At 42.3% G+C, this 14,906-nt stretch overlaps 1 protein-coding gene across 13 annotated transcripts in view; it reads left to right on the top strand.

The window, feature by feature from the left end:
• Window positions 1-11,367, top strand: part of MAP4K3 (mitogen-activated protein kinase kinase kinase kinase 3) — a 97,771-nt gene extending 86,404 nt beyond the window's left edge. For 12 of the 13 annotated variants that reach the window (XM_075088439.1, XM_075088440.1, XM_075088441.1 and 9 more), the window contains 5 exons: window positions 1,974-2,042; window positions 2,161-2,253; window positions 4,769-4,839; window positions 7,529-7,584; window positions 9,976-11,367. In XM_075088439.1, coding sequence (XP_074944540.1) covers window positions 1,974-2,042; window positions 2,161-2,253; window positions 4,769-4,839; window positions 7,529-7,584; window positions 9,976-10,063 — 377 coding nt within the window. In that variant the 3' untranslated portion in view covers window positions 10,064-11,367. The remainder of the gene's footprint in view (window positions 1-1,973; window positions 2,043-2,160; window positions 2,254-4,768; window positions 4,840-7,528; window positions 7,585-9,975) is intronic. The other variant, XM_075088445.1, reaches the window with a different exon arrangement.
• The last annotated feature ends 3,539 nt before the right edge of the window (window positions 11,368-14,906 follow it).

Here is a 14,906-nt window from a genome sequence, read left to right on the forward strand (position 1 = left end):
CAATATTCCCTCCTAAAGCTACATACAGGAGTGAGCTGACTCCAGTCATAGCTTGCAGGTTTAGAAGCAGTAAATAGCTTTGTTGCTACCAGGCATAGAGCCCTTGTTGATCCATGATTAATTTATACAAAGTCCTGTACTGGCATATACACGTGTATGAGTCTCCCTGATTGTGTATGGGGGAATTCACTAAGTAGTACAGTTTCCACTAGGAAGATGCCTGCTGACTTTCTTGCTGAAAATTACATCAGATTTTGACACAGTTTAAAGCATAGTTACAAAAAACAAAGTGATCAGTGGATGGCCAGTTAATGCACTTAACTACTTCAGAGTTAGTACCTTTTATTTTCAAACTCATACATCTATTTATGTAACTGTGTGAGTTCAGTAGAGTCCATAAAAGTAGCATGCTGAGAGAAATTCTTTGACCCATGATGTCCTGTTGTCATTTCTCTCTCAGTATTGTCTGCATCAGTGTGTAAATACAAGAACAGAAATCCCTTCCTTGTTCCTTTTTTTTTTAATGTGTGGAATTTAACATTGCATTGTGCCTTCCAAAAACATTTCTTTAGCTTCCTTGAATCATTTTTGTGTTCTCGTGTTGTGTCTTTGTTGTTATTTTCTCCTATTTGTTTGACTCTAAATTAAACCCTCGTGTTGGTTTATTCCTGTCCCCTGCTGGCAGGAGAGCAATAATGCAAAGAAACAGATTTCTCAGTGTGTTTTAAATTAGGAATGTGTGTACCATATGGTCACAAATAGCTTTCATCAAACAGTAGTTTTTGTTTGACATTTGACGTTTTTGTGTAAATGCCTGATAAAGACATTTTAAAAAAATTAACTGAGACTTACTGCAGAGGGTTCTCCCCTTGTCATTCTTCTCCTGTTAGCTTCAGCAAGTGCAGTGCATGTTTCCACATCCCATAATGTGGTTGCACAAATGTATATCTTCCAGTCCTTCTGTTGCATGCTTTCATCATGGCTATATCCACCTTTGTTTAAGATCATGCATTAGCCATTGGTTAAGATCATAAATGTATACCTTCCAAGACAAACAGCAAAAATAGATGGAGGGACCATCTCAAGTAGTACCCTTCTGCCATCATCCTTGAGGAGTTTTTTTGCTTCTCAACAGGACCATGGATTTTATTATTTGATTGAAAGCTGCTTTTGTATTTTAGGTAACATGCTCTAACTTCTCATGTCTAACAGATTTAATGAATTTCATCTCTAACAGATTTAATAAGTTTCTCTTCTGTATGAAAGAATGCTTACAGAATCTCTGTCAGTAATACTGAGTTAATAAGAGCTGCTTTTTGTGTAATTTTAATGTTAACAAACAAATGGACCAAAACTACACTTCTCTCTTGAGTTGACGTGTCCACTAATCACTTCTGGGTCAGATTCCCTGTTTGCTGTGATGGTGACTGCTGCAGCTGTAACCCAAAAGAGAGGAAGGTAACCCTTCTTTTAACAGTTTGGAGAAGGAAATAATCCCCTATTTTTGGAAGATCTGGGGATGGAAAGTCTGAAAATAGCAGCAAGAATTAAGTACTAATATAAAAGTCCCTACCAAGATTTAGAAATAAAGGCAGAAGAAAAATGTAATGAAATAGCGTTCAGGTTTAGTGTGGACAGTCTCATATCTGCCTTTTTTTGCAACAGCAATATTAAATGACACCAACAGAGAATAAAGGGAGAACAATGTACACCTGAGTTTGCTTTTGTGACATGGCTCAGAAAAGGCTGGATTAAGTACATACTGCAATATTACAGCTTCAGTTTTCCTGTCACAGTCAACATGTTGGATAAGTGGACACGCCTCTCTAAGAGAAGAGAAATGTCACTGGTAAGATGATTATTTTAAGTAGATAAAAACACACTAACCCATTAAATTGTCTCAATCTCTAGAAATTCCATTTCAAATTTCATGGTAATTTATGTTATGAACTAACACTGTCATTTTTTTATAGACACTACAGAGACAAGTGTTGTACATGTAACACAGCTGGAGAGAGATACCATTTTGGTGTGTTTGGATTGTAAGTTTTAGTATCAACTGAATATATACGTATGCATGTATATGCATACTGTCTGTCTTCAAATTAGGTCATATATTGAAGAGTAATTCTTGGTTGACATATCCTATTTGTTGTCTAGGCTGCATAAAAATAGTGAATCTGCAAGGCAGGTTAAAATCCAGCCGCAAACTGTCATCAGAGCTCACGTTTGACTTTCAGATTGAATCAATAGGTAAGTTGGATTTCATTATTAATACTGAATATCTGGATAGACTAGGGAGCTGGGCAATCACCAACTGTATGAAATTTAACAAGAGCAAGTGACAGATTCTGCACCTGGGACAAGGTAATCCTGGTTATACATGCAAATTGGGGAACGAGAGGCTGGAGAGCTGCCCATCGGAAAGAGATCTTGGGGTTTGGGTTGATGGCAAGATGAAGGTGAGTCAACAGTGTTCCCTGGCAACCAAAGGGGCCAGCCATGTCCTGGGGTGCATCAAGCACAGCATAGCTAGCCAGTCAAGGGAGGTGACTGTCCCATCCTTCACTGCACTGGTGTGGCCTCACCTTGAGTACTGTGTGCAGTTTTGGGTGCCTCAATATAAGAAGGATATCAAACTTTAGATAATAGATTTGAGGATGACAGAGCAGTGGAACAGGCTGCCCAGGGAGGTTGTGGAGTCTCCTTCCCTGGAGACATTCAAAACCTGCCTGGACACGTTCCTGTACCCCCTGCTCTAGGTGTACCTGCTCAAGCAGGGGGCTTGGACAAGATGATCTCCAGAGGTCCCTTCCAACCCCTACCATTCTGTGATTTATTAGAACAAATATTAGAGTGTATCCAGAGTCGGGTGACCAAGATGGTGAAAGGTCTCGAGGGCAAAACTTACGAGAAGCAGCTGAGGTCACTTGGTTTGTTCAGCTTGGAGAAGAGAAGGCTGAGGGGTGATCTCATTGCAGCCTACAACTTCCTTAAGGGGGGCAACAGATGGGGAGGTGCTGATCTCTCTCTGGTGACCAGCGATAGGACACGTGGAAATGGTATGAAGCTGCGTCAGGCAAAGTTCAGACTGGACATTAGAAAAAGGCTCTTCGCTCAGAAGGTGCTCAGTCACTGGAACAGGCTACCCACAGAAGTGGTCATAGCACCAAGCCTGTCAGAGTTCAAGGAGCATCTGGACAATGCTCTTAGTCACGTGGTTCAGTTTTAGGTAATCCTGTGAGGAGCAGGGAGTTGGACTTGATGATCCTTATGTGCCCCTTCCATTTCGAGATACTCTATGATTAACTTGTTTACTGTTACAGTACAGAATTAGAGATGCTAACTGTCAAGTCTTTGGCATTTGAAACACGATCTCTTGTGTTTCATTTTGTGTGAGAAGGCTCAGTGAAAGGTTCAGCACCCTATGTAACGTGCTTCCCTAGAAGCAATTGGAATGGGGTAATAACCCTGGAGTCTTCCCTGATTAGGCTAAATGTCTTGGGAATATGATGGAGATATTCAACCTCTAAAGGAATACCTTAACACAATCTACATAAACTCTGTGAATCACTCATGGCTAACTCATTCTGCATGTGTGTTCACACAGTCCATTTGTATAAAGCAATTCAAAGACTATACAGTATGTCACACTTTAGGTAAATTCCATTTTCTTGTGAAGAATTTGAATGAATTAGATCTGTAAAACAGAAAGACAGAATACATTTATTTTGACAATTCTCTGCTGGTTACATACCTGGATTGCATCACATGCTTTTGAAAGAGGGATGAGGAAGGATGTGTGCGCAGATGGAGGGTAGCACCAGAAGAGGGGGAACAGTGGGAGGAGTTGGAGGGAACTTACTTCCAAGGAGAAGCTTTAAAGTTTCAGGTACTTCAAACATCATGTACCACAGAGAAGAGGACAAAAAAACATTGCCATGGGAAGCATTACTTTTATGGCTTCTGTTAGTTAAGAACGGGAGCAAAGGAAGGAGTACATGTGCTTGAAGCTGCTCACTATGAGACCTCTGCACATGCTGTAGTCCTCTTTCTGCTTGTCAAAAATTAGTTACTAGTGTCCTGTTCCAGCTTGATAGTGTCTCCAAAGAGCTCTGCTGTCTTTCCTGCATACCTGTCCAGAGGCAGGATACTGGATGCAGGTGGGATAAATTCTTCCTGGGGTCCTACACACTTGCCCTCTCTTTGAGGAAGGCCCTAGACCCATTTCCTTTCACAGTGTTCAAATGCAGGTATCTGTCACCATGTTTGTGAAGGGGAAGGACTGGTAAGTAGAAGGCTCTGTGAAGCTATGTGTTGCTATTGCAGAAGGACCATACTAGGCAACAGTTGCTGGGAAAGTGAAAAATGTCATTGTGGTATCCCTGTAATTGTATCCCTATACTGAATTTTCTGCTAAAATTCAATATCTCTTTTCTGCTAATATTAGAATGCGGAGAGGTTTCCTGGTCAAAGGAAAGGACATGCTTAGGGCTAGACAGAAGGCGAGTTTTAGACCTTTTTCTAGTTGGGTAGGTGGGAATATTTTTAAACCTCACTCATTAAACAAACAAATAAATACATAATTGCAGCTACTTTTGAAGCAGGTCCAGCAATTCCTGTGAGACATTTTGCAGTCTCTGTGGGTGAATGTGATACAATAAAACATACACGCACAAATTGCAGAATTGCAGTCATATGTGTTTGGCCTTAAAAGCACAAGTTGACATTATGCCTCAAAACTGATTCCAGTGTTCTTTGTTACCAGTTTGTCTACAAGACAGTGTGTTAGCATTCTGGAAACACGGCATGCAAGGAAGGAGTTTTAGATCAAATGAGGTGAGTACTGCATTTTGCTTCAAATTCTAGATTCTAATATAAGCCAAGTATGCCGTGGTCTGAAAAAGAGTAAAAAATTTCAATAACTTCCTAGGTTAGACCTGGAAGCTGGAGTCTTATTCCAAGCATGTTTCGTAAGCTACAAACTAATTAGTGAAGCTATACAAGAGCCCCTGCCAAGTCTAACATACAACGCAGAAAGCAACAAGAGACTGGGCCATGACACCACAGAAAATATCCAAGCCTAACTCTTAGTAACATTAATCTTCTTCACCTTAAATTGCTTTGAAGACCAGTGTCAGTCCCTTAGCCTCTCACACATGGATACCAAAACGTGGACTTTGCCAGCGGTTGAAGGCTCCACTGCTGAGTTTTAGCTTTTTGTCACAATGTTGAATGAGTTGCCCGTTGTTTTTTATTCTCTTCCATGTTCCCTTGGCTTACAAGTACTTGGAAGATTTTAGTGCCCAGCTTTCACAAGTAGCATTTTGCATTCTCAGGAGAAAAATGTCAGATTCACCTAAACATTTTCTCTAAAATTTCTGTGTAGTCCTTTTTTCAGCCAGTTTGATGTGATTTTTAGACCTTGTTAAACCATTTTAAGTACCTTCCCAACTCCTTTTTTCTTGCTGCAAACCTTGTGCGTGTATATGTTAGTGGAAATGCTGTGCTTTGTAGGATTTTAATGAGTCTTTTAATTTGGTTATTAAAGAACGTTTACAAACTTCACCAGTTGTTTCATCAGTGTCACATTTCTGAGAAATTGAGCTCATTACGACTAATTGTATTTTAAGGTACACATACAGTCACACCGTGCCAAGCTTAGATACTCCACATTGTTACACAACTACAATTATTTGCACAAAGCCACAGCTGGGCTTATCTGTTCTGACAGTAAACCTGCTCTTTGTGGGAAGTTGGACTGAAGACTAGAGTCAGACTACTTCTTATTTTCAAGTCTGCAAATGGTTCTTGTGGCATTTGTGCATGTTTAATCCTCAGGTATGATTGTCCTTCTCCAAAGAACTCATAGTGGTGAATTGCAGCACCCTGCTGTTAGCACAGACCATGAGGAGGAAGGAGGTGATGCCGCTAGGGACTTCTCCAGACTCCTAGCAGCATTCTGCAAGGCTCAGTGGATTACTCCACTCACTGGCCTCAGTAGCTCGGATCCAGTTGTTAGAGGACATGCTCCAGAGTGCTGCAGCACAAGTGGATGGTTTATATTGTTTATGTAAAGCATTAGAAACGCTGTCTTCTTGCTTTGCTATTGTCAAGCCAAAGCTGGCACCTAAATGAAGAACAGAAGGCAGAACTGAGCTGTTGTCAGAAAGCAAACCACCCAAAACTTTTTCTCTGTAGAACATATCTAGGGTAAGCTCTCAGGCCTTTCAAAATTCCTTATCTGTCCTGGCTGCCCTACTTGCCATAACTACTAAGAAAAAAAACCAAACTCATTTTCACATGTAATATGAAAAGCCTACATTACCAGGCTCAGATCTTGACTATATTTGTTACTTTTGGGGAATTTTATACTATGTAATATGTAGGAAGCAGTTACACGGGACCAAAACCTGACCAACCTAACTTTGCAGCGCATTTGTCTTTGAAGGCATTATTAGTTCAGATTCCTTAATCTAATATCAGTTGCTGTAACTGGGGATGATTTGAGCTGCTTGCAAAGTTATTTTCTTCTACAACCGTGACCTGCCACAGTGGTTGGTTTGAGTGGGAAGAATGAAACAGGGAACTCTCTGAATTCTGAGACAAGACACTCAAAACTTGGGCCAAGATTGTGCAGACTCAGCCCCACAACAAGCAGGAAGTAATTTTCTTAACAAAGTGGGGAACTTCATTGTTGTGAATTAAAATACTCTTGCAAGTTCTCTGTGCCAGAAGTGAATTCACAAAGTCAGCTAACGCTACTAGGATCTGGGAAAGAGAGAAGAATCTCTTCTTTCCTCAAGAATGTGAAATGTGGCTATGTAGAAAAGGAGCTTTGTAAACAGTGCTGCCCGTTCATGGTGTGACTTGATATCCTTTGGAGCATGTACTGGGCTTTGTTTGACTTTATTGATTAACATGATGTTTTCTTTGGTGCTTTGGTATTCATGTGATAGTAAAGATGTATCACACAAGCACAATTCACCCTTGGTAAACAAAGGTCTATTGCACTAGTCTGGAATGTCAAAATGCTATGTTTTCTTTTCACAGTGGGCATAAGTACAACAAAATAGATTATGTTTCTCTGTTAAGGTTTTCAGACTATGAACTTACTGCATGATTAACTATGATTCAGAATTTCAACAAAATGCATTTTATATGTGATTCACCTGACCCATTTTGGATGTCTACTCTAGAGTGAGACAAATTGCACCCTACAGCTACCTATTTCAGTCATGGCTGTAAAGAGAATTGTACTGGTAGCTTGAATGCTGTGCAGTGCTAAGCCCTGTTGTTGTGCTTGCAGTTTCTACCAGAGGAATTCACATTATGTGGCAGGAATTACAGAAAACTCTTAGATCTCATTTAAAAGTAACAGTTGCATTAAATTCTCTAGCTGATTTAAATCAGTGGTAAATTGGTAACATCAGCCATAGTCAATTCTTTTCTCTAGGCTATTTTAAAAACAAAATAAAAGCACTTGTGCACCTAACATGTAAATACTTGTCTTATTTTTATTGTCTAGATCACACAAGAAATTTCTGATAATACAAGGATATTCAGGCTTCTGGGATCTGACAGGTATGAAGAGAAGTGATAGTATGCTAAAATAGAAGAATAATGTGTGTTCCTCCTACCTTGTAAAAGTTCTTTTTGCTTGTTTCTTGTGTTGCCTTTTTTTAGCCATTTTACTCATTCCTTTGTGTACATGTGTACCTTTCAGCCCTTCAAGTTTACTTCTCTTTCTCAAAAAAAAAAAAAAAAAAAAAGAAAAAAATTCTTCTGAAAGTGTCTGTGGGCTTCCAGAAGTACTCAGCCATGCTAGCAAGCTCCTTTTGGCTGCAGTCACAGTCTCCAGGAGCATCTAATTCTTTTGTTTAACTTGGTGAAATCTTTATGTTCAGATGCTCTGCTTCAGTAGCTTATCAAGATCTACTCCTTGAGACAGATGGAAAAAATACTTAAAAGTTTAGATATCTCACTTTCACCCCCAGAAAGGAACTCTACTGGTTTTCTTCCCAACATGACAGCTCAGGTCTTGCAAAAACTCTTGATAATTCCCAGCGTAGCTGTTCTTTGGTGTCTGCTTCGCAGGACACTAACGCCGTGCCTGTCTGACGCATCAGCTACCAGCTTGCCGAGTCAGTAACTGCTATTTTAGGAGTGTAACTGACTTCCTCAACTTTCTCTGCCCTGGTATCGAACTTTGTACTTCTCTAACAGCCACAAAAACAGCAGATGTTTTGTCTTCTGGGGAGTGCATGCTGATGTGATGGTTTCAACCAGTAATGTATTCATATGAAGTGCAAAGACAGGTTGAATTTTTCTTTTAAGAAATGCCTCTGTCTTAAGCCACGTGCAGTAAACTCACTCTCTTGTGGCATCTTAGAACTACCAAAAAAGCTTCATATCAACCAAAGGCTTTCCCCATATTCTGCTTCTCCAAGCTTGATGCACAGCCCTGTAATTAGCCATAACATCAACAGCAGTGAATGATGCTGTGGCTTTATTGGCTAGCTGTAATACTCATCTGTGACCTGAGGGTTTTATTCTTTCTGTTCCAGTGAGGTGTGCATGGAGCTCAGCTTTATTATGTCATTTCTCTTAGTTGTTCAGAGATAGCACACTTCAATTTAAAAACAAGTCTGATTTCACAAAGGAGCATGATATTGTAAATCATTGCATGGAAAGATAATGTCTTCTTCCCCAAATACAGTTCCATCTATTTCTGGCTTGCAGTAATAGTCTCCCAGTTCTGAGACAATGTTTAAAGACTTTGCGCTGCAATAAAAGTTAATTCCGCTTTCTTCAGATACCATTTTGCTTGCAGCTCTATCAAATTTTGTGCTTGATCTGTGAAACCTTTTTCCAGGAACACATGATTTCCTAGGCAGTTCATAGTAACTGGGCTTCTGAACAGCCAAAAAACTAACATCAGTCTGATAAGAGCTTGCGTGTAGCTTTCTCCTGGTGAGCAGGGAATGAGGTGTCATTCCCTTTGTGGAGCACATTGAGCAGAGGGTGGGTTTTCTGAGTGATAGATTTGAAGCAAGCAACTTCTCCCTGGGTGAATGCACAATAGATGGATTTGAATCTCCTACAGTCTACCTTCACTTCAGGGTGTTTGTGGTGAAGAATTCAAATCAATTAACATCCTGGTCCATTCAGCAGTTTTAGCAGTTCTTACCTGATTCACAAACTGTTTGAGATTTTTTTAAAAGAATTGTGATTGCTAATTTCTGTCCTTTGAAGAGAAAGGTCTGATGTAGGACATCCTTTATGGTCTTTGCAGTTGTAGAGTAGGCCCAGCTAACCCAGACTCCTGTCTCCAGTGCTGGCCAAAAGTGGGTGGCAAGGAAAAATAGAAGATTCTGCATATAGCAGTCCTTCCCTTGAGAGCCTGCAAGTCTTTGTATCTGGGACTTCCAGAGCTGGGGGAAGTTTCTGTGGATTTAGGTTACATGGGCTCAGGAAAAGACTGGAAATGCTCACGGAAGAGTCAGCTTTGGTCATCTGTCACGCCCAATGGCAAAGGGCTAACTAACGACTTCCAGAACTGGCACCTGATTAATGGGTTAGCTTTGCAAAGCTGGGGGAGCACAAACCCAGGCAGTAGGAGGGTGATGGACCCTTTTCAGAAGCCCCCACTGGAAGGACAAGAGGCAACAGGTGTATGTTGCAGCAAGGAAAATTCCAGCAGGATAAAAGAGGGGAAAATATCATGGTGAGGGTGGTTGAACACTGCAGCAGGAGTCCAGAGAGGCTGTGGGAGATCCTTGGAGACCTTGCCTGGGCAAGACCCTGAGGTAGATTTGAGGTTGGCCTTGCTTTGGCCAGTGGCTTTTGGACTGCAGGCATCCAGTCGCTACCACTGGTCAGATGGATCCTGGGAACCAATACTTACAGTTACATCCAGGGACGTTTTTAAATGAAGGCTTATTTGATGTTGTGGATTTCTTATTTTCATTTTAGGGTCGTGGTGCTGGAGAGTAGGCCAACAGATAACCCAACAGCCAACAGCAATTTATATATCCTGGCAGGGCATGAGAACAGTTACTGAGAACAGGAGATGGCAGGCAGCTCACTGTGACAAGAGGACACTCCTGCTGCAGAAGCATTAAAGGCTGGCTGAAATTGCACAAAAGCTGCAGTAACCCGACTTCAGTTACTTTATAATTTATTGTGGCATGAGAGGAAGGCGAGAATTGTTTGTGGTATGGACACGTAAGCATTATGATACCACAGAAGTGCTTCATTTACTGTTATGTAATCTTTGTACATATGCAGTATTTTTCAGTGAAACTTCTTGCTGAAGACATACACTGACTTTCTGTAGATAGCAGTCCTCCTGTTAAGTACAAGTGTCTTACCTGTACAGATGTAAAAGTCACTGAGGATGCAAAAATGAAACTGGGGTACTATTTTCAGGACTTCTTATGTGTTTATAATAAAGTGGGATGCTAGCAACAAATATAGTACATTTAACAACACTATTGTATTTTATGATATATAATTTACTAATACAAATAAATCTTAACTTTTAGAAATTGTAACCAAGGCTGTAATCAGATTACAATCTTGTTTTAGTTTTGATGCAACACACTGGTGTTCATGTTTGCACAAAGTATTGAGATGTGATGTATTTAGTCACAAAGGTAAGCTGTGACTTTGTGAATATGACTTGGGCTTCAAAGTTCCTTTTTTTAGTTTACTTGGGTAGTTTTCTTTGTGAAACAAACCAGTTAAACATCTGTATTTTTGTATTTAATTAAAACTCTCCTTATGATTACTTGTCTATGCTTGAAAATATAATTTCTGGATGGGTGTCAGTCCCGGACTAGTGGTACCTGGCTGTAACACTGCAGTAGGTGTGTGAATTATTAGTGTGTACAATGATAAAAATTAGTTTTACTGTTCGACTTACTAAATAGTTTCACGTCACAATGAAAAGGAGCAACATTCCACATTGTGGAAATGGCTTGAAGATGTTGCCATTTTGACTTTTTTTGGCCTTATAACCTTTTTCACACTTTCCTTGATTTAGGATGTTAACACATGGCCAAAATAATTTAGTTACTACCTCATTCAAACAATACAATGGTTACTACGCATCACAGGAACTTAGTTTTGATCAGAAGTATTTTTGATTGCTATTTTCCAATGGAGTATGTAAATGCCAAGTTTTATCAAAATGCACACATTTGACTCCTTTTTTTGTATATGTTCTTTATATTTTGTTGTGATAATATACACTAAAACCAAACTAAATTTAAAGTGATTTATGGCCTGCATTATTGTTGTGATTGGTAATGCTTTGAAATATGTTCCCTAATGTATATAATGTAAAATAAACTTTTTTTAACATGTTGTTGTACAATTAGATTACCACCCAACACTAATTTTCCACATAAGACTAAAATGGAACATAGAGAGTTTTGAATTCTGCTATTAAATGTTTGTGGCAAACACACAAGCTGGGCTTTTCTGAATGTATGAATGGTTGGGCTGCTGGAGCTCAACTCGATTTGGGCAAGCACTTGAGGGTAGGCATTACTACCCTTTTGGGCTTTAGGCAATGGATTTTGGTAAGTCTTTCCAAATCCCAGCTTACTTGATTTCTTTCCTCCATCACCTGCTTTTCCACTCTGTTGATTGCAAAACTGATTTTTTTTTTTCTGCAGGGCTTTTTTTCTGCCTATGGGACTCAAGCTTGCTGCCTCTGCTGGCCCCATCTTTTCTGTTCCCTTGCACTGAACCTCAGATCCACCCTGTGGGAGAGGTGGTAATGCAAGCCCCACTGCTGAGAAGCTGAATTCTCAGAAAAGGCAAGAACTTGTGTGTGTTTCACAGCATGTTTGTGCTGCCGCCCAAGGGGGATTTCCATCCTGCCTCCCATAGACTATTCCTCACTTTGACATGCAAGAAGTAGCTAAATTTTAACAAAGTACAGTATAGCTGATGTGCTATAAACATGCTTCCTTCTGTGGGGTTTCTGCAGCAGATGTGGCAAGTGTCTTGCTGTTTGGGACTGTTGGGCCATTGCTGAATTACAGGCAACAGGAGCTAAGGGATATTGGGTTTTATTCTGGTTGAGCATTTCTGGTACAAGGGTGGATGCAGCTGGAAGAGCTAAAAATAGAGGACAGGGTAAAGGCCTGTGGGAAGAAGAGGAGCATTGTGGTAGGGCAGGCTTGTCTTAAATCTATTGGTATAGCCAGGAGAGCTTTTTTTCCACATGCTGCTCTCCAGCCTAAAATATGAGGGAGAAGTGAAGGGTTCCTGCTTTCTGAAGAAGTATCCTGTTGCAGGCTTTGGGGTCTGTGCTGCAAAACTGCCTCTCCCCTATTCTGAGCTGCTTGGATCCTTAGGTGGCAGCTGCCCTTGGCTAAGCCCAGGAGCCAGGATGTCTGGTAGAGCAAAAGGTCTCCTTTGCTAGACCTGCAGTTGCCATGAACTGAAAGTTTCCTTGAGCCACGCTTAGTGGGAGCTTCCACCATTCCCCATCCTGACGTAAGATTGGGATCAGCATGTCGCTGCCTGACAGGGGCACAGTCACAGCCAGGACACCAAATCACAGGCACAATGAGGTTAGAGCAAGGCTTCAGCCTACAGCTAGTTGACATGGCTTCTCTAACAACTTGTGCCGCTTCTCCTTTTTCTCTCCTCACAGCCCCTTCTCTGGCTGCTATTGCAGGCTTCTAGCCACTAACGGGGAAGTTTGTTGTGATGTGGCCACATGATGGGGCATTCATCAACCTGGCAGCAGTTTGATCAGTGTGGGGGCTGAGCTTGGGCCTCAGTCCAAACTGAGCTTTCCTAAAGAGAACAAAGAAGTGGGGTTGTTTGGGTCTGTTGCAGAAGTGCTGGAAGCTGGGAGGACAGGGGAATGAACACTGCTTTTATCCTGTTCTTGCACGTCTCCATGTGGTACCATCAGAAACAGGATCTGGTGACCTGAAAAAGAGGGTTTCAGGTACAAGTTCTGCATCCCACTGCCCTTGGCTGAAACCAAGAGCTGTGCAAGACAAAGCACACGTTGCTGGCTGCCCGTTCCTTGTAGCTTTGTCACTGGGACCTTGCAATGGGGCTGGGGAAAACCAGGAACGCTATGAGCAGTGATGGGGATGGATGTATTCTCCCAGGCAGGGGGGTTACATGCCACAGGGTTTGGCTTTAGCAATATCACTGCTGTTTTTTTGAAGGAATCTACATTAAAAGGTGGGGCAAAAAGCTGGTAAAACCAGCGAACATGCCAAAACCTTCTGCTTCTTTTAAAGGAAACACTCCAGGTGATCTAAAATATGGGCTACAGGGAGTCATGTTCCAGGCCTGTGTCATTTATTGAGGGATGCAGAAGGAGATGGGGGAATGTGTCTGGGGAGAGAGACATGGACCCTGGTGGGCTCCCAGGTCCTCAATGGGGGCAGCAATGCTGGGTTCGCTGCCCACTCAGCGTCATCCTCTACAATACAGTTGCATTACTATTGCTTCCCTCCTTGGGCAGCACCTCCTTGGGTGCAGATTTTCCCTTTAGAGCTAATTTAAATCTGACATGTTCAAATTCAGGCCTCTCTTGATTGCTCTGACAGCCAGCTACTCCTTGTGGGGTCTTGCAGGCTAAATACAGGAGTGTGTCATCAGCTCCTGGCAGTCCCTCCTGGTGGCACCTCCTCACATTCCCCACAGCAGCTTCTGGGGGTAAAGGGGCGCTGTCACTCTTTTTCAGCCCCCGTTGGTCAGCCAGCTCTCAGGACAGAATGGCAAAGGGCTGCCATGACCCTCTGCCTTGTCCTCCTCTCCTTTCTCTAGTAGCACTGGGGGATCCTGAGTGTCTCCATGCCACCCACAGATGTACAACTCCATAAAGCCACCACTGCACTGGCTGTGGCCTTTGGTTTCTGCTTCTTGACAGCAATGGCAGTGAGTCTTATCTTCACTTCTTGACATAAGGGCAGGCCATCCCACTGCCTGACTCCCTGCACCTCCCCGTGCCACTGAGCTTCCTCTGAATCCTGATTCAACTCCTCTGTCACTACGTCCCTATGAAAGCAGCCCCTAGCTTTCAAATCTGTGCTCTTCCCTGCAACAAGCCTGCACTGTAATGAGCACCCAGATGGCTGCAGGCCTTCTGCCTCACCTTGACAGTGTGCACATCCATACATGGTAACCACTGGCACCTGTGCCTGACTGCCTCACCTGCCTGTGCTCTCTGCTACGACTGGGCACAAAGCCAGCAGCCTGGGACACTAACTGCTGTGCAAACAGCATCCTATTGCTCTCGGTTGTGCCTGCTCAACCCTGCAGTGGACTCATGGGACTTCTCCCATTCTGCCATCCAGGCTGGTTTATCTGCCACGAGCAGTAAAGCAACAGCTCCTCTGACGGCCCTGGAGATAGTTACATCTTCTGCATTTGCTTTCCAAGCAAAGCTGCACCCTCCCATGCAGCACAGAAAGTGAGTGAGTATGATCAGGCAGAGGCCAGTGAGGAATTTGGACTGCTCATCAGCACCAATAACCCCAGAATGCCACCAGGCAGGGGGCACTGGAAAAGCACTGAAAGCCAGGAGAGGAAGGCTATCAGCTGGTCCTGGCAGCTCTGGGTGGAGGGAGATATCAGGTCTGGACTGTCCTGTGGCCTTCCCAAATGTTTGAACTGATCAAATGCAGTGCCTGCAATCTCATGTTACCCAATGCTGTTTGGTTTGAAGGAAAGAGATGTTGTAGACCATTCATGGGTATTTAGGAAACCTGGCACCTTCATCTTCAAATGGAGGGGCTGGAGAACAGAGCACTGGAGCAGTTTTACGCCCAGTGTTGCACATACTTGGGAACAGCTGAAGATTTAAACTTCAACAGACTGATCTTCCATCATACAGCAGCAACTGCAACAGCTCTGCAATC

This window comes from Phalacrocorax aristotelis, chromosome 3, assembly GCF_949628215.1.
Source record: "Phalacrocorax aristotelis chromosome 3, bGulAri2.1, whole genome shotgun sequence".
Classification (NCBI taxonomy): Eukaryota; Metazoa; Chordata; class Aves; order Suliformes; family Phalacrocoracidae; genus Phalacrocorax; species Phalacrocorax aristotelis.